Below are 26045 nucleotides of genomic sequence, written 5' to 3' on the forward strand. Positions count from 1 at the left end.
AGGAGTTACACCACCCAGCTGTTGTTTTGCTGGCAGAGATTCTCCTGTCCCCGCTCGGTACGTCTGACCCAGACTTGAACAAAGGGTTGAAATCTGTAAAAATCAGCTGCCTACGGATGTGCAGAAGGTACGGTGCCCCCCCATATTGTACTAAATGCCGGCTGTTGAATGATTATTGTTTATAATGTTCCTGAGTGCAAATATTCAATTGATTTTACACCAAATTTACACCTCTTTGTTGATATTACCTTACAGAATATGCTTCATTAGGAGATAGAAGCAATATTTCCTGACTAATAGGGCATATTTCCCCTTTAATTGCCCAGGTATGCCATTATGTGGAACAGAAATGATAAGCTCAAGATTAATTAGTGCCACCAGGTAGGAAATGTACAGGTGAGATGGAATTCCTGTGCGGTGAGTTGGCTCGGGTCTGGCACAGTGTATCTTATAATCCTTTATTAATCATGACACTTTTAATGACACCCGTGCCATCTCCTTCGCCCCAGTCTCACAGCCACACTAGTCAGCTCACTGCTTAAGCCCAGATGCGACCTCTGTCGCTCTGCCCCTCCTCTCAGCACAGTGGGAAATGAGTCACCGGGATACACTGAGCTCTTAACCCCTGGAACTCATTAACGGGTTTAGTCTCCCTCTCCTGTGCCAGTGATAAGCGATGTTTTATTCAGAGAAATCAGTGGGGACACAGTGTAGTGTGAGCTGGAGAGTCCTGTGGGGGGCACATCCTGGGCTGGAGAGTCCTGTGTGGGCACATCGTGGGCTGGAGAGTCCTGTGTGGGCACATCGTGGGCTGGAGAGTCCTGTGTGGGCACATCGTGGGCTGGAGAGTCCTGTGTGGGCACATCGTGGGCTGGAGAGTCCTGTGTGGGCACATCGTGGGCTGGAGAGTCCTGTGTGGGCACATCGTGGGCTGGAGAGTCCTGTGGGGGGCACATCCTGGGCTGGAGAGTCCTGTGTGGGCACATCGTGGGCTGGAGAGTCCTGTGTGGGCACATCGTGGGCTGGAGAGTCCTGTGTGGGCACATCGTGGGCTGGAGAGTCCTGTGTGGGCACATCGTGGGCTGGAGAGTCCTGTGGGGGCACAGTGTGGGCTGGAGAGTCCTGTGGGGGCACAGTGTGGGCTGGAGAGTCCTGTGGGGGCACAGCGTGGGCTGGAGAGTCCTGTGGGGGCACAGCGTGGGCTGGAGAGTCCTGTGTGGGCACAGTGTGGGCTGGAGAGTCCTGTGTGGGCACAGTATGGGCCGGAGAGTCCTGTGTTTGCACAGTGTGGGCTGGAGAGTCCTGTGTGGGCACAGTATGGGCCGGAGAGTCCTGTGTGGGCACAGTGTGGGCTGGAGAGTCCTGTGTAGGCACAGTGTGGGCTGGAGAGTCCTGTGTGGGCACAGTGTGGGCTGGAGAGTCCTGTGTAGGCACAGTGTGGGCTGGAGAGTCCTGTATGGGTACAGTGTGGGCTGGAGAGTCCTGTGTGGGCACAGTGTGGGCTGGAGAGTCCTGTGGGGGCACAGTGTGGGCTGGAGAGTCCTGTGTGGGCACAGTGTGGGCTGGAGAGTCCTGTGTGGGCACAGTGTGGGCCGGAGAGTCCTGTGTGGGCACAGTGTGGGCCGGAGAGTCCTGTGTGGGCACAGTGTGGGCTGGAGAGTCCTGTGTGGGCACAGTGTGGGCTGGAGAGTCCTGTGTGGGCACAGTGTGGGCTGGAGAGTCCTGTGTGGGCACAGTGTGGGCTGGAGAGTCCTGTGTGGGCACAGTATGGGCCGGAGAGTCCTGTGGGGGCACACCATGGGCTGGAGAGTCCTGTGGGGGCACAGTGTGGGCCGGAGAGTCCTGTGGGGGCACACCATGGGCTGGAGAGTCCTGTGTGGGCACAGTGTGGGCCGGAGAGTCCTGTGTGGGCACATCGTGGGCTGGAGAGTCCTGTGTGGGCACAGTGTGGGCCGGAGAGTTCTGTGGGGGCACAGTGTGGGCTGGAGAGTGCTTTGGGGGCACAGTGTGGGCTGGAGACTGCTTTGGGGGCACAGTGTGGGCTGAGTGCTGTGGGGGCGCAGTGTGGGCTGGAGAGTGCTTTGGGGGCACAGTGTGGGCTGGAGAGTGCTTTGGGGGCGCAGTGTGGGCTGGAGAGTGCTTTGGGGCCACAGTGGGGGCTGAGAGTGCTTTGGGGGCGCAGTGTGGGCTGGAGAGTGCTTTGGGGGCACATTGTGGGCGGGAGAGTGCTGTGGGGGCACATTGTGGGCGGGAGAGTGCTTTGGGGGCTCATTGTGGGCGGGAGAGTGCTTTGGGGGCACAGTGTGGGCTGAGAGTGCTGTGGGGGCACAGTGTGGGCTGAGTGCTTTGGGGGCACAGTGGGGGCCGGAGAGTGCTTTGGGGGCACAGTGGGGGCCGGAGAGTGCTTTGGGGGCGCAGTGGGGGCTGGAGAGTGCTTTGGGGCCACAGTGGGGGCTGAGAGTGCTTTGGGGGCACAGTGGGGGCTGAGAGTGCTTTGGGGGCACAGTGTGGGCGGGAGAGTTCTGTGGGGGCACAGCGTGGGCTGAGAGTGCTTTGGGGGCACAGTGTGGGCGGGAGAGTTCTGTGGGGGCACAGCGTGGGCCGGAGAGTGCTTTGGGGGCACAGTGTGGGCTGAGAGTGCTTTGGGGGCGCAGTGGGGGCTGGAGAGTGCTTTGTGGCCACAGTGGGGGCTGAGAGTGCTTTGGGGGCACACTGTGGGCGGGAGAGTTCTGTGGGGGCACAGCGTGGGCTGAGAGTGCTTTGGGGGCACAGTGTGGGCGGGAGAGTTCTGTGGGGGCACAGCGTGGGCCGGAGAGTGCTTTGGGGGCACAGTGTGGGCTGGAGAGTGCTTTGGGGGCGCAGTGGGGGCTGAGAGTGCTTTGGGGGCACAGTGTGGGCTGGAGAGTTCTGTGGGGGCACAGTGTGGGCTGAGAGTGCTTTGGGGCCACAGTGGGGGCTGAGAGTGCTTTGGGGGCACATTGTGGACGGGAGAGTCCTGTGGGGGCACATTGTGGGCGGGAGAGTGCTTTGGGGGCACAGTGTGGGCTGAGAGTGCTTTGGGGGCACAGTGTGGGCGGGAGAGTTCTGTTGGGGCACAGCGTGGGCGGGAGAGTGCTGTGGGGGCACAGTGTGGGCTGAGAGTGCTGTGGGGGCACAGTGTGGGCTGAGAGTGCTTTGGGGGCACAGTGTGGGCTGAGAGTGCTGTGGGGGCACAGTGTGGGCTGAGTGCTTTGGGGGCACAGTGGGGGCCGGAGAGTGCTTTGGGGGCGCAGTGTGGGCTGAGAGTGCTTTGGGGGCACAGTGTGGGCGGGAGAGTTCTGTTGGGGCACAGCGTGGGCGGGAGAGTGCTTTGGGGGCACAATGTGGGCTGAGTGCTTTGGGGGCACAGTGTGGGCTGAGAGTGCTGTGGGGGCACAGCGTGGGCTGAGAGTGCTTTGGGGGCACAGTGTGGGCTGAGTGCTTTGGGGGCACAGTGGGGGCCGGAGAGTGCTTTGGGGGCACAGCGTGGGCGGGAGAGTTCTGTGGGGGCACAGTGTGGGCTGAGAGTGCTGTGGGGGCACAGTGTGGGCTGAGTGCTTTGGGGGCACAGTGGGGCCGGAGAGTGCTTTGGGGGCACAGTGTGGGCCGGAGAGTGCTTTGGGGGCACAGTGTGGGCTGAGAGTGCTTTGGGGGCACAGTGTGGGCTGAGTGCTTTGGGGGCACAGTGTGGGCTGAGAGTGCTTTGGGGGCACAGTGTGGGCTGAGAGTGCTTTGGGGGCACAGTGTGGGCTGAGAGTGCTTTGGGGGCACAGTGTGGGCTGAGTGCTGTGGGGGCACAGTGTGGGCTGAGAGTGCTTTGGGGGCACAGTGGGGGCTGAGAGTGCTTTGGGGGCACAGTGGGGGCTGAGAGTGCTTTGGGGGCACAGTGGGGGCTGAGAGTGCTTTGGGGGCACAGTGGGGGCTGAGAGTGCTTTGGGGGCACAGTGTGGGCTGAGTGCTTTGGGGGGCACAGTGGGGGCTGAGAGTGCTTTGGGGGCACAGTGTGGGCTGAGTGCTTTGGGGGCACAGTGGGGGCTGAGAGTGCTTTGGGGGCACAGTGGGGGCTGAGAGTGCTTTGGGGGCACAGTGGGGGCTGAGAGTGCTTTGGGGGCACAGTGTGGGCTGAGTGCTTTGGGGGCACAGTGGGGGCTGAGAGTGCTTTGGGGGCACAGTGGGGGCTGAGAGTGCTTTGGGGGCACAGTGTGGGCTGAGTGCTTTGAGGGCACAGTGGGGGGTGAGTGCTGTGGGGGCACAGTGTGGGCTGAGAGTGCTTTGGGGGCACAGTGTGGGCTGAGAGTGCTTTGGGGGCACAGTGGGGGCTGAGAGTGCTTTGGGGGCACAGTGGGGGCTGAGAGTGCTTTGGGGGCACAGTGGGGGCTGAGAGTGCTTTGGGGGCACAGTGTGGGCTGAGAGTGCTTTGGGGCCACAGTGGGGGCTGAGAGTGCTTTGGGGGCACAGTGGGGGCTGAGAGTGCTTTGGGGGCACAGTGGGGGCTGAGAGTGCTTTGGGGGCACAGTGGGGGCTGAGTGCTTTGGGGGCACAGTGTGGGCTGAGTGCTTTGGGGGCACAGTGGGGGGTGAGAGTGCTTTGGGGGCACAGTGTGGGCTGAGAGTGCTTTGGGGGCACAGTGTGGGCTGAGAGTGCTTTGGGGGCACAGTGTGGGCTGAGTGCTTTGGGGGCACAGTGTGGGCTGAGAGTGCTTTGGGGGCACAGTGGGGGGTGAGAGTGCTTTGGGGGCACAGTGTGGGCTGAGAGTGCTTTGGGGGCACAGTGTGGGCTGAGAGTGCTTTGGGGGCACAGTGTGGGCTGAGAGTGCTTTGGGGGCACAGTGTGGGCTGAGTGCTTTGGGGGCACAGTGGGGGGTGAGAGTGCTTTGGGGGCACAGTGAAGGGTGAGAGTGCTTTGGGGGCACAGTGGGGGCTGAGAGTGCTCTGTATGAATCCCGGCATGAGAATAATATAGAAGCAGGATCGTGATAGAGGGTTCGGCACTTGCAGCGGGGGGTACAGTTACAGTTACGGTGCATCTGTGAGTAACATGAAACAATTGTCTCCTCTCATTGCCCATCAGTGAGTCAGTCTGTCACTCTACTCCCCCTGCACTGACTCACCCTTCCACCCAGTCACAGCGAGACTGCCCGCCCCGGGGGAGACACACTGGCCTAGTCCCATACACTGCAATGAAAACTCCTCCAGCTACGTATGGAACAACCTGCAACATGTGGAATATCACCTAGAAATATGACCATCTAACTCTGCCCACTAGGGGCACCGTTTCATTATAAACTATTGACAAAGCAGCTTATGATTAAGCTTGCAAGGTTGATATCTGCTACATTGTTTCAAGAGGCAGAAGCAGCAGTGTATAAAGTGACAACAGCAATTACATTTTCCCATAACTATAAACCCAGTGAGAATGAGGAATGAATGAATATTGGGGAGTTGTATCAGGAGTCAGAACCAGCAGTGCAGAGAAGGGAAAGGGACAGACACAGTGACAGTTACACATAACTATAAACCCAGTGAGAATGAGGAATGAATGGATATTGGGGAGTTGTATCAGGAGTCAGAACCAGCAGTGCAGGGAAGGGAAAGGGACAGACACAGTGACAGTTACACATAACTATAAACCCAGTGAGAATGAGGGATGAATGGATATTGGGGAGTTGTATCAGGAGTCAGAACCAGCAGTGCAGGGAAGGGAAAGGGACAGACACAGTGACAGTTACACATAACTATAAACCCAGTGAGAATGAGGAATGAATGGATATTGGGGAGTTGTATCAGGAGTCAGAACCAGCAGTGCAGAGATGGGAAAGGGACGGACAGACACAGTGACAGTTACACATAACTATAAACCCAGTGAGAATGAGGAATGAATGGATATTGGGGAGTTTTATCAGGAGTCAGAACCAGCAGTGCAGGGAAGGGAAAGGGACAGACACAGTGACAGTTACACATAACTATAAACCCAGTGAGAATGGGGAATGAATGGATATGGGGGAGTTGTATCAGGAGTCAGAACCAGCAGTGCAGAGAAGGGAAAGGGACAGACACAGTGACAGTTACACATAACTATAAACCCAGTGAGAATGAGGAATGAATGGGTATTGGGGAGTTGTATCAGGAGTCAGAACCAGCAGTGCAGGGAAGGGAAAGGGACAGACACAGTGACAGTTACACATAACTATAAACCCAGTGAGAATGAGGAATGAATGGATATGGGGGAGTTGTATCAGGAGTCAGAACCAGCAGTGCAGGGAAGGGAAAGGGACAGACACAGTGACAGTTACACATAACTATAAACCCAGTGAGAATGAGGAATGAATGGGTATTGGGGAGTTGTATCAGGAGTCAGAACCAGCAGGGAAGGGAAAGGGACAGACAGACACAGTGACAGTTACACATAACTATAAACCCAGTGAGAATGAGGAATGAATGGGTATTGGGGAGTTGTATCAGGAGTCAGAACCAGCAGTGCAGGGAAGGGAAAGGGACAGACACAGTGACAGTTACACATAACTATAAACCCAGTGAGAATGAGGAATGAATGGATATGGGGGAGTTGTATCAGGAGTCAGAACCAGCAGTGCAGGGAAGGGAAAGGGACAGACATAGTGACAGTTACACATAACTATAAACCCAGTGAGAATGAGGAATGAATGGATATGGGGAGTTGTATCAGGAGTCAGAACCAGCAGTGCAGGGAAGGGAAAGGGACAGACATAGTGACAGTTACACATAACTATAAACCCAGTGAGAATGAGGAATGAATGGATATGGGGGAGTTGTATCAGGAGTCAGAACCAGCAGTGCAGGGAAGGGAAAGGGACAGACACAGTGACAGTTACACATAACTATAAACCCAGTGAGAATGGGGAATGAATGGATATTGGGGAGTTGTATCAGGAGTCAGAACCAGCAGTGCAGGGAAGGGAAAGGGACAGAGAGACACAGTGACAGTTACACATAACTATAAACCCAGTGAGAATGAGGGATGAATGGGTATTGGGGAGTTGTATCAGGAGTCAGAACCAGCAGTGCAGGGAAGGGAAAGGGACAGACACAGTGACAGTTACACATAACTATAAACCCAGTGAGAATGGGGAATGAATGGATATTGGGGAGTTGTATCAGGAGTCAGAACCAGCAGTGCAGGGAAGGGAAAGGGACAGAGAGACACAGTGACAGTTACACATAACTATAAACCCAGTGAGAATGAGGGATGAATGGGTATTGGGGAGTTGTATCAGGAGTCAGAACCAGCAGTGCAGGGAAGGGAAAGGGACAGACACAGTGACAGTTACACATAACTATAAACAAACCCAGTGAGAATGGGGAATGAATGGATATGGGGGAGTTGCTTAGAGTCATTTTTGTCTTTCATTAGCCTTAATGTTATTTTGGAGCTTACATCCTCTTTAATATCTTGGTGTTATTTCTAAGCATCCTGTGGGGCCCCCTAGTGGTGAGACAGCTAACTGCAGCCTGTCACTTCCTTTCATTGTTACAGTTGGGGCAGCTGGTGCAGAGGGAGGGGGGAGGCAGCTGCAACGCTGGGTTCCGTCTCACTGACCCATTTACTCCAGGGGAGATCCCTGCAACAATGTAACGGCTTTTCTAACACTTCTCTCAGCTGCTTCGTAGCTGTATTGCACCAAGAACTTCCCATAGTTAAAGGGTAACTCCACCCAAAACCTGTTTTTTTTAATGAAAATGCTTAATTAAAAGCACCTTTCTAGTATCCATTCATTTCACACTCACACTGGGATTTTTAGTTAAAAATGTCTATGTAATTGGTATTGACAGCAGTATCTATGTCAGTATTTAGAGCATTCTGTCACAGTGGCACAGATCCTATCTGATCCCCCCATTGTAAGCAGCAGTCCTGCCCTGCTTTATGGCTGAGATTCTAGCTATCTGTATAACAGAGCATTCTGTCACAGTGGCACAGATCCTATCTGATCCCCCCCAGTGTAAGCAGCAGTCCTGCCCTGCTTTATGGCTGAGATTCTAGCTATCTGTATAACAGAGCATTCTGTCACAGTGGCACAGATCCTATCTGATCCCCCCCCCCCCCCCCCCCCCCCCCCATTGTAAGCAGCAGTCCTGCCCTGCTTTATGGCTGAGATTCTAGCTATCTGTATAACAGAGCATTCTGTCACAGTGGCACAGATCCTATCTGATCCCCCCCCCCCCCCCCCATTGTAAGCAGCAGTCCTGCCCTGCTTTATGGCTGAGATTCTAGCTATCTGTATAACAGAGCATTCTGTCACAGTGGCACAGATCCTATCTGATCCCCCCCCCCCCCCCCCATTGTAAGCAGCAGTCCTGCCCTGCTTTATGGCTGAGATTCTAGCTATCTGTATAACAGAGCATTCTGTCACAGTGGCACAGATCCTATCTGATCCCCCCATTGTAAGCAGCAGTCCTGCCCTGCTTTATGGCTGAGATTCTAGCTATCTGTATAACAGAGCATTCTGTCACAGTGGCACAGATCCTATCTGATCCCCCCCATTGTAAGCAGCAGTCCTGCCCTGCTTTATGGCTGAGATTCTAGCTATCTGTATAACAGAGCATTCTGTCACAGTGGCACAGATCCTATCTGATCCCCCCATTGTAAGCAGCAGTCCTGCCCTGCTTTATGGCTGAGATTCTAGCTATCTGTATAACAGAGCATTCTGTCACAGTGGCACAGATCCTATCTGATCCCCCCCATTGTAAGCAGCAGTCCTGCCCTGCTTTATGGCTGAGATTCTAGCTATCTGTATAACAGAGCATTCTGTCACAGTGGCACAGATCCTATCTGATCCCCCCATTGTAAGCAGCAGTCCTGCCCTGCTTTATGGCTGAGATTCTAGCTATCTGTATAACAGAGCATTCTGTCACAGTGGCACAGATCCTATCTGATCCCCCCCATTGTAAGCAGCAGTCCTGCCCTGCTTTATGGCTGAGATTCTAGCTATCTGTATAACAGAGCATTCTGTCACAGTGGCACAGATCCTATCTGATCCCCCCCCCATTGTAAGCAGCAGTCCTGCCCTGCTTTATGGCTGAGATTCTAGCTATCTGTATAACAGAGCATTCTGTCACAGTGGCACAGATCCTATCCCCCCCCCATTGTAAGCAGCAGTCCTGCCCTGCTTTATGGCTGAGATTCTAGCTATCTGTATAACAGAGCATTCTGTCACAGTGGCACAGATCCTATCTGATCCCCCCATTGTAAGCAGCAGTCCTGCCCTGCTTTATGGCTGAGATTCTAGCTATCTGTATAACAGAGCATTCTGTCACAGTGGCACAGATCCTATCTGATCCCCCCATTGTAAGCAGCAGTCCTGCCCTGCTTTATGGCTGAGATTCTAGCTATCTGTATAACAGAGCATTCTGTCACAGTGGCACAGATCCTATCTGAACATTTTTCATGCTTGTGTTGCTCCCCAAGTTTAATCCACCCTAGGCCTGGGCTGGGCCTTCTTTGGGTGGCCAAATCAAGCCCAGATGTGTTCGTTGGGCAACCTCGCCAGATATCTGTAAGCAGGTGGGAGGAAGGGGCCAATACACAGACAAAAAAGTTGGCAAATGGTCTGGAGGGGTCCAATGTGCAACTTCTAAAGACCCTTGTTTTACCAGCTTTACACGTTTAAAAATGGACAACCCGCAGTACCCAACAGTACCTGAAGGTGGCACTGTTGCATATTACAAAGAGAAAACACATAAACAATGCCAACAAGTTAGATTAGATCAATTCAGCAGCTTATTTGCCATGTATGGGCACCAACTACAGGCCTCCCTGTTCCATGGATTAAGAATCCCTGTGCTAAAAGAGAACACAATATAAAGTGCAACAATTGGGGGCATAGGGGTGTTTGAATCTTTTTCTCTAATAATAAAACAGTACCTGTACTTGATCCCAACTAAGATATAATTACCCCTTATTGGGGCAGAACAGCCCTATTGGGTTTATTTAATGGTTAAATGATTCCCTTTTCTCTGTAATAATAAAACAGTACCTGTACTTGATCCCAACTAAGATATAATTACCCCTTATTGGGGGCAGAACAGCCCTATTGGGTTTATTTAATGGTTAAATGATTCCCTTTTCTCTGTAATAATAAAACAGTACCTGTACTTGATCCCAACTAAGATATAATTACCCCTTATTGGGGGCAGAACAGCCCTATTGGGTTTATTTCATGGTTAAATGATTCCCTTTTCTCTGTAATAATAAAACAGTACCTGTACTTGATCCCAACTAAGATATAATTACCCCTTATTGGGGGCAGAACAGCCCTATTGGGTTTATTTCATGGTTAAATGATTCCCTTTTCTCTGTAATAATAAAACAGTACCTGTACTTGATCCCAACTAAGATATAATTACCCCTTATTGGGGGCAGAACAGCCCTATTGGGTTTATTTAATGGTTAAATGATTCCCTTTTCTCTGTAATAATAAAACAGTACCTGTACTTGATCCCAACTAAGATATAATTACCCCTTATTGGGGCAGAACAGCCCTATTGGGTTTATTTAATGGTTAAATGATTCCCTTTTCTCTGTAATAATAAAACAGTACCTGTACTTGATCCCAACTAAGATATAATTACCCCTTATTGGGGCAGAACAGCCCTATTGGGTTTATTTAATGGTTAAATGATTCCCTTTTCTCTGTAATAATAAAACAGTACCTGTACTTGATCCCAACTAAGATATAATTACCCCTTATTGGGGGCAGAACAGCCCTATTGGGTTTATTTCATGGTTAAATGATTCCCTTTTCTCTGTAATAATAAAACAGTACCTGTACTTGATCCCAACTAAGATATAATTACCCCTTATTGGGGCAGAACAGCCCTATTGGGTTTATTTCATGGTTTAATGATTCCCTTTTCTCTGGATAACAGGTCCCATACCTGTACAGGATTTCTGTTTTACCCCTAGAATATTTTCTTGATAACTTGTAGACATGTTAACGCTTCTGATTGGCTACCTGTAGCCCAAGTTAATTTCCAACTACTAGAGACCGAGGCTAACCCTTTCAATGCCAGGAGGGCTTATCCAATAGGAAGGAAGATTAGTCTGTTCCTTGAGCGTCCGGCTATGTTTCCTTGGCTCTTGAGTAGCAGTAATGGCCTGTGTGTGGCTACACCTTGCTAAGTGGGGGGTGTGTTTTGGGCTGTCTGGGATTGGCCGGGGTGGCGGATAGGAGAGGGGGGAGGGCCTGGGTGACAGATGGCAGTTGTTTTGTTGGGATTTTTGTGACTGTGTAAGGCTTGGGGGGTTGTAACTCGCTCAGCTGTTTGTGAGCTACAGGCAGAGCCAGTCAGAATGGGACTGACGGCAGGGGATCAGCAGCTGAGCGAGGATTAGAGGAAAGAGGGAGAGGTTTGTTTTTTTCCTGATCTTTCTGCATGTCGAGCCCCCCCTCCCCTCTCACTCACACCCCAACGCAGACTAAACAACCCCTTTTTTTACTCCTTTCTTTTTTATCGGGGGCACAACAACTGCTAGGACTAAAAAAAAAACCATGGCGAAAAGCCCAAATTCCCGGCACTGAGGCCGGGCGACTCCATAGCCCAAAAGTGTGCGACTCATGAGCAGCAACAGGGTCTTTGTGCCGCTCTCTGGGGACACCCCTGGGCTGTGGGATGCACTTTTGGGGGTACTGGGACAATGTGGGGAACCAGGAGCTGCTTTATAGATTTTATTATCACAGAGAAAGTGCAATTTCTATATAATCAGTGCAAACATATTGTAGCAGCTACTAAACTGTGCGCAACTAAATAGGCACGGATTTACACTTCCCTGACCCCCCCCCCCCGCTGTCACAGTGTCCCCCCGAGTAATACATGGCCCCCAAGTTTGCAGGGTGGGGTGGCCCATGGACTTTTGATTTGGGGTGAGTGCTTATTTGTGCCCTGGGTACCCCTGGAACTATAGCAGGGTGACTGTTACCCCAATGTTTCTATATATCTGTAACCTTGTTATGGGCTAAGGGGGCCCAGCCTGAAGGCCAGTTAGGGGGGGATTTGGGGTGAGTGCTTATTTGTGCCCTGGGTACCCCTGGAACTATAGCGGGGTGACTGTTACCCCAATGTTTCTATATATCTGTAACCTTGTTATGGGCTAAGGGGGCCCAGCCTGAAGGCCAGTTAGGGGGGGATTTGGGGTGAGTGCTTATTTGTGCCCTGGGTACCCCTGGAACTATAGCGGGGTGACTGTTACCCCAATGTTTCTATATATCTGTAACCTTGTTATGGGCTAAGGGGGCCCAGCCTGAAGGCCAGTTAGGGGGGGATTTGGGGTGAGTGCTTATTTGTGCCCTGGGTACCCCTGGAACTATAGCGGGGTGACTGTTACCCCAATGTTTCTATATATCTGTAACCTTGTTATGGGCTAAGGGGGCCCAGCCTGAAGGCCAGTTAGGGGGGGATTTGGGGTGAGTGCTTATTTGTGCCCTGGGTACCCCTGGAACTATAGCAGGGTGACTGTTACCCCAATGTTTCTATATATCTGTAACCTTGTTATGGGCTAAGGGGGCCCAGCCTGAAGGCCAGTTAGGGGGGGATTTGGGGTGAGTGCTTATTTGTGCCCTGGGTACCCCTGGAACTATAGCAGGGTGACTGTTACCCCAATGTTTCTATATATCTGTAACCTTGTTATGGGCTAAGGGGGCCCAGCCTGAAGGCCAGTTAGGGGGGGATTTGGGGTGAGTGCTTATTTGTGCCCTGGGTACCCCTGGAACTATAGCAGGGTGACTGTTACCCCAATGTTTCTATATATCTGTAACCTTGTTATGGGCTAAGGGGACCCAGCCTGAAGGCCAGTTAGGGGGGGATTTGGGGTGAGTGCTTATTTGTGCCCTGGGTACCCCTGGAACTATAGCAGGGTGACTGTTACCCCAATGTTTCTATATATCTGTAACCTTGTTATGGGCTAAGGGGGCCCAGCCTGAAGGCCAGTTAGGGGGGGGATTTGGGGTGAGTGCTTATTTGTGCCCTGGGTACCCCTGGGCTCCAGACAAGAACAATTCAAACCTATTGAAATACACATGAATCTAAATCCCACTGACAGTCAAGGCTGGGTTTACAGTTGGAGCTGCTCCACCCTAGAACAACACCACTAGCTGACCTTATGGGTAAACATAACATGAAATTTTAATCTGCAACTAGCAGCCCGAGGGCAAGGAGCCGGCTTGGGCCAATGAATGTAACCGCCTGGAAACTCGGTCAAATGTTCCACAGCCAAATTCCAAGTGAGAACCCTGGTGCCCAAGCACATTGAGCGTAAGGCTGCCATTATTCCTATTCTGCATCCATTCTGACTTCCTTAATGCTATCAGGTTGCTAGGGAAATCAAGCCCTAGCAACTAAACAGCTGTTAAAATTACCGTCTCTGACTGCAGTGCCCCCTGTACCCCACTTGTAGCCAATCATAATACAGAGAGCTAGATCAAAGCATTTGAAATGGGCAGAATGGTAGGGGGTGGGGGGGAATAGGGCAGAAAGTGAGGAAACAGAAGAGAGAAGTGAATATTTCCACCCCCACAGTGAAACAACAAAAATGGGAGGGGGGGGGGTGGCAGAGATTCTTTGAATACTGATGGTGACAGCAAAATATACTTTCATTTTTAGGTGCACTTCCCTTTACAGTCACGGGGTACAGGGGTGAAGGTGATTCCGAAACGGCACTGGGTGCAGGGAAAACTGATGGGATTGGCTGTTCCGCTAACAGATGTGGCACCTGCTGGAGGAGCGCAGTAGGGGAAGGGTTAATGACAAATAAAGACTATAAGAAGGAGGCCATTTTCAGCACCGGGGGCAATATTAGCTGCTTATTCCCAAGCGAGGAGGATTAACCTGCGAGTCTCATGTGAGTATCTGAATTATTTCTCTTTAAATAGTGCCGGGGAAGGATACAGGGGTGATAGAGCTCCGAGGGTGCCCTGCTGATGGGGTGCAGACTGAATGATGGGACTGAGGAGTTTCCAATTATATTGGCTCCCCCTATAATTAACATAGTTTTTACAATATAAATAATGAGCTTTGCATAAACAACCCCCCCCCCTTCAGTAGCAGCTTGTGTTTAAATATGAGGAGGAGTTAATTTTAATTCGAAAAGTAATGACTAGTGATGGGCGAAATGTTTCGGCAGGCATGGATTCGCGGCGAATTTCCGAGTTTTGCCATTGGCGGATTGTTTCGCGAAACGGATGAAAAAATTCACCGCGGAAAAATTCGCAGCACGTCCAAAAATTGTCGCTGGCGTCAAAAAAGAATAGTCACGGGCGTCAAAAGAAGAGCCGGGCGACGAAATAATAGCCGCGGGCGACGAAATAATAGCCGTGCGACAAAAGAATATCCGCGGGCGACGAAACAATAGCCGCGGGTGACGAAACAATAGCAGCGCGACAAAATAATAGCCGCGGGTGACAATTTTTTTGTCGCACAACATTTTCGCCGTTTCACGGATCTTTTGAAAGATTCGCGAATTTGTCGGCGAAACGGAACAGATTCGCTCATCACTAGTAATGACTAACTGCCTTCTACTCTTTCAACTGGTCTGACCCCTATGAATTACTTTTTTTTCAGAATTAGGATGGCGTGCTTCTTGCGCTGGTTGCTGCTCCTCTCATTGGCCAGTGCTGCCCTGAGTCTGCCTCTCTGGACAAAGCGCAGTGGTCTCATAGAAATGGAGGACAGCATCCGGCTTGGGGGCAATATTATTCTGACCCCCAGTGAGGCGACGGCTAATTGGAAGCTAATGACAGTGAAGGAAGCTGAGATCAAGGAGGCTGAAAGGACTGGCTTATTTCCTCCCAGCATGCACTTCTTTAAGGCCCGCCCACTCATCCAGCAGAGCAAAATTTTTAGTATTGTGCGTCAGATGCCGAAGGGTAAGTCTTAACATTGGCAAGAGGTTCTCATTGGCTTCTTGGTCTAGGGCAAGCTCCAACCCTTGACCTGACAATGGGAAATGGAGCAGCCTATTCCCAGGGTGGACCATCTCAGGAGTAAGTCCTGAGTAAGCTTGGACAGCTTACCCAAATGGTATAAAATATTCTAGACCAGGGCTGTCCTCCTCTGTGTGGCCCCTGCCTGTGTGTGCCATACTCTGCCTGCCCTATGCTGCCTGTGTGTGCCATACTCTGCCTGCCCTATGCTGCCTGCCCTATGCTGCCTGTGTGTGCCATACTCTGCCTGCCCTATGCTGCCTGTGTGTGCCATACTCTGCCTGCCCTATGCTGCCTGTGTGTTCCATACTCTGCCTGCCCTATGCTGCCTGTGTGTGCCATACTCTGCCTGCCCTATGCTGCCTGTGTGTGCCATACTCTGCCTGCCCTATGCTGCCTGTGTGTGCCATACTCTGCCTGTCCTATGCTGCCTGCCCTATGCTGCCTGTGTGTGCCATACTTTGCCTGCCCTATGCTGCCTGTGTGTGCCATACTCTGCTTGCCCTATGCTGCCTGTGTGTGCCATACTCTGCCTGCCCTATGCTGCCTGTGTGTGCCATACTCTGCCTGCCCTATGCTGCCTGTGTGTTCCATACTCTGCCTGCCCTATGCTGCCTGTGTGTGCCATACCCTGCCTGCCCTATGCTGCCTGTGTGTGCCATACCCTGCCTGCCCTATGCTGCCTGTGTGTGCCATACTCTGCCTGCCCTATGCTGCCTGTGTGTGCCATACTCTGCCTGCCCTATGCTGCCTGTGTGTGCCATACTCTGCCTGCCCTATGCTGCCTGTGTGTGCCATACTCTGCCTGCCCTGTGCTGCCTGTGTGTGCCATACTCTGCCTGCCCTATGCTGCCTGTGTGTGCCATACTCTGCCTGCCCTATGCTGCCTGTGTGTGCCATACCCTCCCTGCCCTATGCTGCCTGTGTGTGCCATACTCTGCCTGCCCTATGCTGCCTGCTAAATGCCATGCTTTCTACTAAGACTGTCATATATTTTTATGCTGCAGGGGCTGCTTTGCATTTACATGACTTTGCCATTCTCAGTGTGGATTGGCTGGTGAAGAATGCCACCTACATGCAGGACTGCTACATTTGCTTTACCAGGGATGGGGGAGTCAGGTTCTTGTTCTCCAAGCCTGCCCCTGTGGGAATGCTGCCCCCTGGCTGCTCGGAGTGGGTCCTGCTGGAGACTTACAGGAAGAAGCTGGGAGATGTGACCGAGTTTGACAAAGGGTAAATTTCTGGGAATAAATGATCAATAAATGAATATTTAATGTTTATTGTCAGCGGGTAATTAATGTTACACTCGCACTATCCCCGATTCAGTGACAGACTTGGGCACTTGGGCAGGGCAAAACTCCTGGCACTTTAAGTCCTATTATCTCCTCTCCATCTTGCCCACCTATGTCCATGGTTTCGCCCACTTACCCTGCAGTTATCATCTTCCCCAAGTGCTGAAATTTAGTCCTACTGCCTACACTTTGCTTCCTTTATCCTTCCCTACTGTCTCCATCATATCCTGTTGCCTTCACCTACCCCTACTGTCTCCATCATATCCTGTTGCCTTCACCTACCCCTACTGTCTCCATCTTGTCCTACTGTTTCCATCTTGCTCTACTGTCTCCATCTTGCTCTACTGTCTCCATCTTGCTCTACTGTCTCAATCTTGTCCTACTGTCTCCATCTTGCTCTGCTGTCTCCATCTTGCTCTACTGTCTCCATCTTGCTCTACTGTCTCAATCTTGTCCTACTGTCTCCATCTTGCTCTGCTGTCTCCATCTTGCTCTACTGTCTCCATCTTGCTCTACTGTCTCAATCTTGTCCTACTGTCTCCATCTTGCTCTGCTGTTTCCATCATATCCTGTTGCCTTCAACTACCCCTACTGTCTCCATCTTGCCCTACTGTTTCCATCTTTCCCTGCCTATCTTGCTCTGTTGTCTCTATCATGTCCCACTGTTTCTGTCTGTCCTGTTGTTTCCATCTTGCCCTACTGTCTCCATCTTGTCCTACTGTCTCCATCTTGTCCTACTGTCTCCATCTTGCTCTACTGTCCCTGTTTAGTCCTACTGTCTCCATCTTGCCCTACTGTCTCCATCTTGTCCTACTGTCTCCATCTTGTCCTACTGTCTCCATCTTGCCCTACTGTCTCCATCTTGCCCTTTTGTCTCCATCTTGTCCTACTGTCTCCATCTTGCCCTACTGTCCCTGTTTAGTCCTACTGTCTCCATCTTGTCCTACTGTCTCCATCTTGCCCTACTGTCCCTGTTTAGTCCTACTGTCTCTATCTTGCCCTTTTGTCTCCATCTTGCCCTACTGCCTCCATCTTGCCCTACTGTCTCTATCTTGCCCTACTGCCTCCATCTTGCCCTACTGTCTCCATCTTGCCCTACTGCCTCCATCTTGCCCTACTGTCTCCATCTTGCCCTACTGTCTCCATCTTGCCCTACTGTCTCCATCTTGCCCTACTGTCTCCATCTTGCCCTACTGTCTCCATCTTGTCCTACTGTCTCTATCTTGCCCTACTGTCTCCATCTTGTCCTACTGTCTCTATCTTGCCCTACTGTCTCTATCTTGCCCTACTGTCTCTATCTTGTCCTACTGTCTCTATCTTTCCCTACTGTCTCTATCTTGCCCTACTGTCTCCATCTTGCCCTACTGTCTCCATCTTGTCCTACTGTCTCTATCTTGCCCTACTGTCTCCATCTTGTCCTACTGTCTCTATCTTGCCCTACTGTCTCTATCTTGCCCTACTGTCTCCATCTTGCCCTACTGTCTCTATCTTGCCCTACTATACTCCCTATGTTTTCCTACTAAAACCTGCCACACTACAGGGATACAGAGCAGTTGCCCCTATTTGCCCACCCCTGACTGACAGCTCTCCTCCGTAGGAACAGCTTGCGTCCAGCATTACAAAAGCTTTCTGTCACTGATAGGTAGAGAATATGTGGGTGTAGATATGTCCAAGGTCCACATAAAGAAGCTTGTCAGCTCTGGTGCTCAAGTTGGCTCCAGGGGGCGGGGCTTCCACCACCTGAATTCCTGTCCTTTCGCTGCAGCCTAATACGGAACCTGACGCTGCTGGCCGAGTCGCCCGAGCCGCACATCCCGTCACAGGATGAGATCTGGAGAAGGTTCGAGGGGGCTTTCATCACCGCTTCGGGGCTCATCTGCTATGCCCCTGTCTTTAAGGAGTATTTCTATGAGAGTCTGAAGGAACTGTATGAAGATAATATCCAGTACATAGAAATGAGAGCCATGCTCCCCCCGGTAAGGACAATGCCCCGGCTTTGCTAGTTGTTGGTGATCCCATATTAAGCATTCATGCAGGTTTAGCCAATCAGATATCTGTATATATGCTTATCTCCACTGACGCTGATGGGAGTTATAGTTTCCCCCACATTCCAGGCATTTAGTTTGCACCCCCATCATGTTATTACCCCACATTCCAGGCATTTAGTTTGCACCCCCATCATGTTATTACCCCACATTCCAGGCATTTAGTTTGCACCCCCATCATGTTATTACCCCACATTCCAGGCATTTAGTTTGCACCCCCATCATGTTATTACCCCACATTCCAGGCATTTAGTTTGCACCCCCATCATGTTATTACCCCACATTCCAGGCATTTAGTTTGCACCCCCATCATGTTATTACCCCACATTCCAGGCATTTAGTTTGCACCCCCATCATGTTATTACCCCACATTCCAGGCATTTAGTTTGCACCCCCATCATGTTATTACCCCACATTCCAGGCAGTTTAGTTTGCACCCCCATCATGTTATTACCCCACATTCCAGGCAGTTTAGTTTGCACCCCCATCATGTTATTACCCCACATTCCAGGCATTTAGTTTGCACCCCCATCATGTTATTACCCCACATTCCAGGCATTTAGTTTGCACCCCCATCATGTTATTACCCCACATTCCAGGCATTTAGTTTGCACCCCCATCATGTTATTACCCCACATTCCAGGCATTTAGTTTGCACCCCCATCATGTTATTACCCCACATTCCAGGCATTTAGTTTGCACCCCCATCATGTTATTACCCCACATTCCAGGCATTTAGTTTGCACCCCCATCATGTTATTACCCCACATTCCAGGCATTTAGTTTGCACCCCCATCATGTTATTACCCCACAATCCAGGCAGTTTAGTTTGCACCCCCATCATGTTATTACCCCACATTCCAGGCATTTAGTTTGCACCCCCATCATGTTATTACCCCACATTCCAGGCATTTAGTTTGCACCCCCATCATGTTATTATCCCACATTCCAGGCATTTAGTTTGCACCCCCATCATGTTATTACCCCACATTCCAGGCATTTAGTTTGCACCCCCATCATGTTATTACCCCACATTCCAGGCATTTAGTTTGCACCCCCATCATGTTATTACCCCACATTCCAGGCATTTAGTTTGCACCCCCATCATGTTATTACCCCACATTCCATGCATTTAGTTTGCACCCCCATCATGTTATTACCCCACATTCCAGGCATTTAGTTTGCACCCCCATCATGTTATTACCCCACATTCCATGCATTTAGTTTGCACCCCCATCATGTTATTACCCCACATTCCAGGCATTTAGTTTGCACCCCCATCATGTTATTATCCCACATTCCAGGCATTTAGTTTGCACCCCCATCATGTTATTACCCCACATTCCAGGCATTTAGTTTGCACCCCCATCATGTTATTACCCCACATTCCATGCATTTAGTTTGCACCCCCATCATGTTATTACCCCACATTCCAGGCATTTAGTTTGCACCCCCATCATGTTATTACCCCACATTCCATGCATTTAGTTTGCACCCCCATCATGTTATTACCCCACATTCCAGGCATTTAGTTTGCACCCCCATCATGTTATTACCCCACATTCCAGGCATTTAGTTTGCACCCCCATCATGTTATTACCCCACATTCCATGCATTTAGTTTGCACCCCCATCATGTTATTACCCCACATTCCAGGCATTTAGTTTGCACCCCCATCATGTTCTTACTTTGTTTCTCTCAATCACGCAGGTGTACGAGCTTGATGGAACTGTCCACGACCCGTTCTGGTCCATGGCTTTATACAGGGATGTGACCAATCAGTTTATTGGAGCCCACCCAGACTTCTTGGGTGCTAAAATTATCTACACCGTGCACAGGTAACTGTAACTGTCGCCTCTTTCTGCCATATTTTTTGCACGTCGCAAGAATTAACCCTGACATTGGCCTCTGTGTTGCCAGGCATGAAGATCTAGCCCGAGTTACGCAGGCCGTGCACCTCGCAATGGAGCTGATGAAAGAATTCCCCGAAATCATGGCTGGATTTGATTTGGTAACAGTCCCCTATGTTTGATTTATCTCTGCCATAAAGCAAGGCAGAGCTGTTGGGAAAAAGGAAGCAGTGGCAGTCACATGACTATTAATAACAGGGGGAAACTATACATTTCTGTGAATAATTTTTGTGCTTTCAGTCTTCTCCTTGTGGTTCCTTTAGCTTAAACCAATTATTTTTTATCCCCCCCCCCCCCCCAGGTTGGCCAAGAGGATGCTGGTAATTCCCTATATCAGCTGAGTGATGCCCTCAACATCCCCAGCAAGTTGGGAGTCAAGCTGCCATACTTCTTTCACGCAGGAGAGACCAGTAAGGGATATTAATGTGAAGGGGCAATGCCTATTGCTGTCCCACGGCGCCCCCTAGTTGTTTATAGAGGTTGCCAAAAAACTTCAACAAAGTTCACCAATGAGAATTCTACTTACAAAAAACATCATTACAAATGCCAAAGAATTGACCAATGAGAATGCTGATTCCCAGCACTGTGTCGGCCATCTTGCTGGTACCTTACATATAGAGATAATGATGGCATTTTTCCCGTCATTATATGGCACAGGAATCAGACATGGGGATAAAGGGACAGACTTGTTCAGTGCTGGGAAACTGTGCTTATTGCTCCCAACTCCAATTGCAGGAACAGAGAACAGGGAGCCGGATTTACTCACATCAGCTGGGATTCTCATTGGGGGATTTCTTGCATTTTAATGCAGTTTTATTGGGCAATATTGCTTTAAGAATACAGCCCTGATGTTGCTGGACTACAGCTCCCAGCATGCCTCAGCCTTCATTAAACTAAATAAAGTTTGGTTGAGCAGTGCAGCAGGGTTTACAGCCCCTTTGATTATAGGGCAGGAAAAGTAGAAGGAATATTCTGTGTGGAAGCTCCCACCCATATTTTATATCTGCCGTTTCCATGCCAGGTAGATATTAGGATTTTATTTCTTTGCATGGGCAATGGGTGGTACTTTCCTCTTTGTACAGAGCCTATGGGTGAAGACACACTGGGCTACTAGTAGCAGCTACTTTTTCATGGCTACTAAACTACCCTGCCATAGACAATACTGAGAATTGCCTCTGCTAAAACACACGTAGAGACAATTATCAGTAAATGATCAGCATTGTCTGTTTTAGTAGCCACGACAAGTAGCTGCTACTAGTAGCTCCGTGTGTCTTCACCCTATGGGTAGGGCAGGAATAAGATATCCTTTGGACTTTTTATGTTATATGCCTCATGGTTGTCTTTGCTCCCTGGTTCCCACACAGATTGGCAGGGAAAGGACGTGGATGAGAATGTTCTGGATGCGCTGCTGCTGAACACCACCAGGATAGGCCATGGCTACGCCCTCCTCAAGCACCCGGTGGCCCGGAACTTGTCTCTTAAAATGGAAGTCCCCCTGGAGATCTGCCCTATCTCCAACCAGGTAATGGCCAGGGACATCAATAACAAATGACTGCTTTGTACCATTATTATTATTATTCAGTATCTTCCATCTCCTTCTCTGGAACTCAGGTTCTCCTGCTGGTGTCCGACCTCCGCAATCACCCTGCCGCAGTGCTTATGGCTGAAGGGCACCCCCTGGTGGTCAGTTCTGATGACCCATCCATTTTCGGTGCCCAGGGACTTTCCTATGACATTTATGAAGTTGTTATGGGAATTGGAGGTGCCAAGGCAGATCTGAGGACCCTCAAAAAGCTTGCTGAGAATTCTATCAAGTAAGAAATTCTGTGTGGCCTTGTCAGGGTCCTTTATAATTGCACCTTATTATGATGTTTCTAGGTTTATTGCGGCAACTAGGCAGCCCTAACATTTTCTAATCCAGTAGTTACCTTTCCAGAGGTTACTTACTATAGACACCATCTCTCCCTACTATACCTGCTATCCCACAGCCCCAGTCCCTTCCCAGAGGCTATTATCCCCCCACTGCTACTATAGGCACCATCTCTCCCTACTATACCTGCTATCCCACAGCCCCAGTCCCTTCCCAGAGGCTATTATCCTCCCACTGTTACTATAGGCACCATCTCTCCCTACTATACCTGCTATCCCACAGCCCCAGTCCCTTCCCAGAGGCTATTATCCCCCCACTGTTACTATAGGCACCATCTCTCCCTATTATACCTGCTATCCCACAGCCCCAGTCCCTTCCCAGAGGCTATTATCCCCCCCACTGCTACTATAGGCACCATCTCTCCCTACTATACCTGCTATCCCACAGCCCCAGTCCCTTCCCAGAGGCTATTATCCCCCCACTGCTACTATAGGCACCATCTCTCCCTACTATACCTGCTATCCCACAGCCCCAGTCCCTTCCCAGAGGCTATTATCCCCCCACTGCTACTATAGGCACCATCTCTCCCTACTATACCTGCTATCCCACAGCCCCAGTCCCTTCCCAGAGGCTATTATCCCCCCACTGCTACTATAGGCACCATCTCTCCCTACTATACCTGCTATCCCACAGCCCCAGTCCCTTCCCAGAGGCTATTATCCCCCCACTGCTACTATAGGCACCATCTCTCCCTACTATACCTGCTATCCCACAGCCCCAGTCCCTTCCCAGAGGCTATTATCCCCCCACTGCTACTATAGGCACCATCTCTCCCTACTATACCTGCTATCCCACAGCCCCAGTCCCTTCCCAGAGACTATTATCCCCCCACTGCTACTATAGGCACCATCTCTCCCTACTATACCTGCTATCCCACAGCCCCAGTCGCTTCCCAGAGGCTATTATCCCCCCACTGCTACTATAGGCACCATCTCTCCCTACTATACCTGCTATCCCACAGCCCCAGTCCCTTCCCAGAGGCTATTATCCCCCCACTGCTACTATAGGCACCATCTCTCCCTACTATACCTGCTATCCCACAGTCCCAGTCCCTTCCCAGAGGCTATTATCCCCCCACTGCTACTATAGGCACCATCTCTCCCTACTATACCTGCTATCCCACAGCCCCAGTCCCTTCCCAGAGACTATTATCCCCCCACTGCTACTATAGGCACCATCTCTCCCTACTATACCTGCTATCCCACAGCCCCAGTCCCTTCCCAGAGGCTATTATCCCCCCACTGCTACTATAGGCACCATCTCTCCCTACTATACCTGCTATCCCACAGTCCCAGTCCCTTCCCAGAGGCTATTATCCCCCCACTGCTACTATAGGCACCATCTCTCCCTACTATACCTGCTATCCCACAGCCCCAGTCCCTTCCCAGAGACTATTATCCCCCCACTGCTACTATAGGCACCATCTCTCCCTACTATACCTGCTATCCCACAGCCCCAGTCGCTTCCCAGAGGCTATTATCCCCCCACTGCTACTATAGGCACCATCTCTCCCTACTATACTTGCTATCCCACAGTCCCAGTCCCTTCCCAGAGGCTATTATCCCCCCACTGCTACTATAGGCACCATCTCTCCCTACTATACCTGCTATCCCACAGCCCCAGTCCCTTCCCAGAGACTATTATCCCCCCACTGCTACTATAGGCACCATCTCTCCCTACTATACCTGCTATCCCACAGCCCCAGTCCCTTCCCAGAGGAATGTTCTGGCTTTATAATTCTAAAAGAGACTCACAAAGATCTTTCTGTTTTATGCTCAGGTACAGTGCTTTGTCAAAGGAGGGAAAAGCAAAACTTACAGAAATATGGCAGAGGAAATGGGACAAGTTCATCGAAGATCTTGCCATGAACTCAAAGACTTCAGAGAGGGAGCTGTAGGGTGCTGTGAGTGCTTTTGCTTCAGAAGGAAGGGGCATTTAATCAGCAATAGGTAAAGGGGACCAGGAGTCTACACAGACCATTCACAACTACACTAAGCCCAACTAAACGTTTCACCACTAAAACAGCAACCCGGCCTGACTTTGACTTCCCACTTACCTGGATGAGGGAAAGTCTTGATAGACAAGGAGTCATGTGTTTCATAATTTCCTGGTGTCTTGTCCAACGCCAAGGATCAATGTTGATTTATTACACATCAGGTAGTGTATGAATAAATATTTACTGGCATCACATTGTGCCAACATAGGATTCTGCTGTAAGAGTAGTACAGGGCCAATTCCATGTATAATACCCCAGAACACACAGCAGGATAAATACAGCGCCAATTCCATGTATAATACCCCAGAACACACAGCAGGATAAATACAGTGCCAATTCCATGTATAATACCCCAGAACCCACAGCAGGATAAATACAGTGCCAATTCCATGTATAATACCCCAGAACCCACAGTAGGATAAATACAGTGCCAATTCCATGTATAATACCCCAGAACCCACAGCAGGATAAATACAGTACCAATTCCATGTATAATACCCCAGAACCCACAGCAGGATAAATACAGTGCCAATTCCATGTATAATACCCCAGAACCCACAGCAGGATAAATACAGTGCCAATTCCATGTATAATACCCCAGAACCCACAGCAGGATAAATACAGTGCCAATTCCATGTATAATACCCCAGAACCCACAGCAGGATAAATACAGGGACAATGCCATGTATAATACCCCAGAACACACAGAAGGATAAATACAGTGCCAATTCCATGTATAATACCCCAGAGCCCACAGCAGGATAAATACAGTGCCAATTCCATGTATAATACCCCAGAACCCACAGCAGATAAATACAGTGCCAATTCCATGTATAATACCCCAGAACCCACAGCAGGATAAATACAGGGACAATGCCATGTATAATACCCCAGAGCCCACAGCAGGATAAATACAGGGACAATGCCATGTATAATACCCCAGAACCCACAGCAGGATAAATACAGTGCCAATTCCATGTATAATACCCCAGAACCCACAGCAGGATAAATACAGGGACAATGCCATGTATAATACCCCAGAACACACAGCAGGATAAATACAGCGCCAATTCCATGTATAATACCCCCTAACACACAGCAGGATAAATACAAGGACAATGCCATGTATAATACCCCAGAACACACAGCAGGATAAATACAGGGACAATGCCATGTATAATACCCCAGAACCCACAGCATGATAAATACAGTGCCAATTCCATGTATAATACCCCAGAACCCACAGCAGGATAAATACAGTGCCAATTCCATGTATAATACCCCAGAACCCACGGCAGGATAAATACAGTGCCAATTCCATGTATAATACCCCAGAACCCACAGCAGGATAAATACAGTGCCAATTCCATGTATAATACCCCAGAACCCACAGCAGGATAAATACAGTGCCAATTCCATGTATAATACCCCAGAACCCACAGCAGGATAAATACAGTGCCAATTCCATGTATAATACCCCAGAACCCACAGCAGGATAAATACAGTGCTAATTCCATGTATAATACCCCAGAACCCACAGCAGGATAAATACAGTGCCAATTCCATGTATAATACCCCAGAACCCACAGCAGGATAAATACAGTGCCAATTCCATGTATAATACCCCAGAACCCATGGCAGGATAAATAAAGTGCTGATTTCATGGATAATGCCTCCATCTGTAAATGAAGTCATGTGATGCATCTGGTATGATGAAGGAGGCAGGACTATATATAAACTACTGGATTTTAAACCAAAATGGAATACTGTATGCTGGACATATAGGCAGTGTATTTTGATTTGTGGGGTTGGTGGGGTTTTTGTCTTCTTTGATAATGTTGTGCGGCCCTCAGATTTGTGTTTTTTTATGTAGTAGAATAAAATTGTTGTATATAATTGTTTTA

At 50.1% G+C, this 26045-nt stretch overlaps 1 protein-coding gene across 2 annotated transcripts; it reads left to right on the forward strand.

The window, feature by feature from the left end:
- ada2 (adenosine deaminase 2) lies at positions 1 to 24445 on the forward strand. Of its 2 annotated transcripts, none has more exons than XM_031898595.1 (11): positions 1 to 127; positions 13650 to 13887; positions 14607 to 14911; positions 15976 to 16201; positions 18026 to 18236; positions 20016 to 20143; positions 20226 to 20316; positions 20517 to 20625; positions 21580 to 21737; positions 21827 to 22029; positions 23925 to 24042. In XM_031898595.1, the coding sequence occupies exons 3-11, from the start codon at positions 14614 to 14616 to the stop codon at positions 24040 to 24042; spliced, it is 1542 nt and encodes a 513-aa protein (XP_031754455.1). In that variant the 5' UTR covers positions 1 to 127; positions 13650 to 13887; positions 14607 to 14613. The 2 variants fall into 2 exon arrangements, with proteins under 2 accessions (XP_031754455.1, XP_031754454.1); XM_031898594.1 differs by lacking the exon at positions 1 to 127 and adding an exon at positions 11297 to 11400 and having other exon boundaries at positions 23925 to 24445.
- Positions 24446 to 26045: the final 1600 nt, after the last annotated feature.

This window comes from Xenopus tropicalis, chromosome 3 (assembly GCF_000004195.4).
Source record: "Xenopus tropicalis strain Nigerian chromosome 3, UCB_Xtro_10.0, whole genome shotgun sequence".
NCBI lineage: Eukaryota > Metazoa > Chordata > Amphibia > Anura > Pipidae > Xenopus > Xenopus tropicalis.

Excerpts from the sequence above, each read along its gene's own strand:
- ada2 (XM_031898595.1), top strand. The coding sequence starts at position 14,614 with ATGGCGTGCTTCTTGCGCTGGTTGCTGCTCCTCTCATTGGCCAGTGCT. Across the intron at positions 16,202-18,025 it reads GTGACCGAGTTTGACAAAGG|CCTAATACGGAACCTGACGC; the intron begins GTAAATTTCTGG and ends CTTTCGCTGCAG. Across the intron at positions 20,317-20,516 it reads TCATGGCTGGATTTGATTTG|GTTGGCCAAGAGGATGCTGG; the intron begins GTAACAGTCCCC and ends CCCCCCCCCCAG.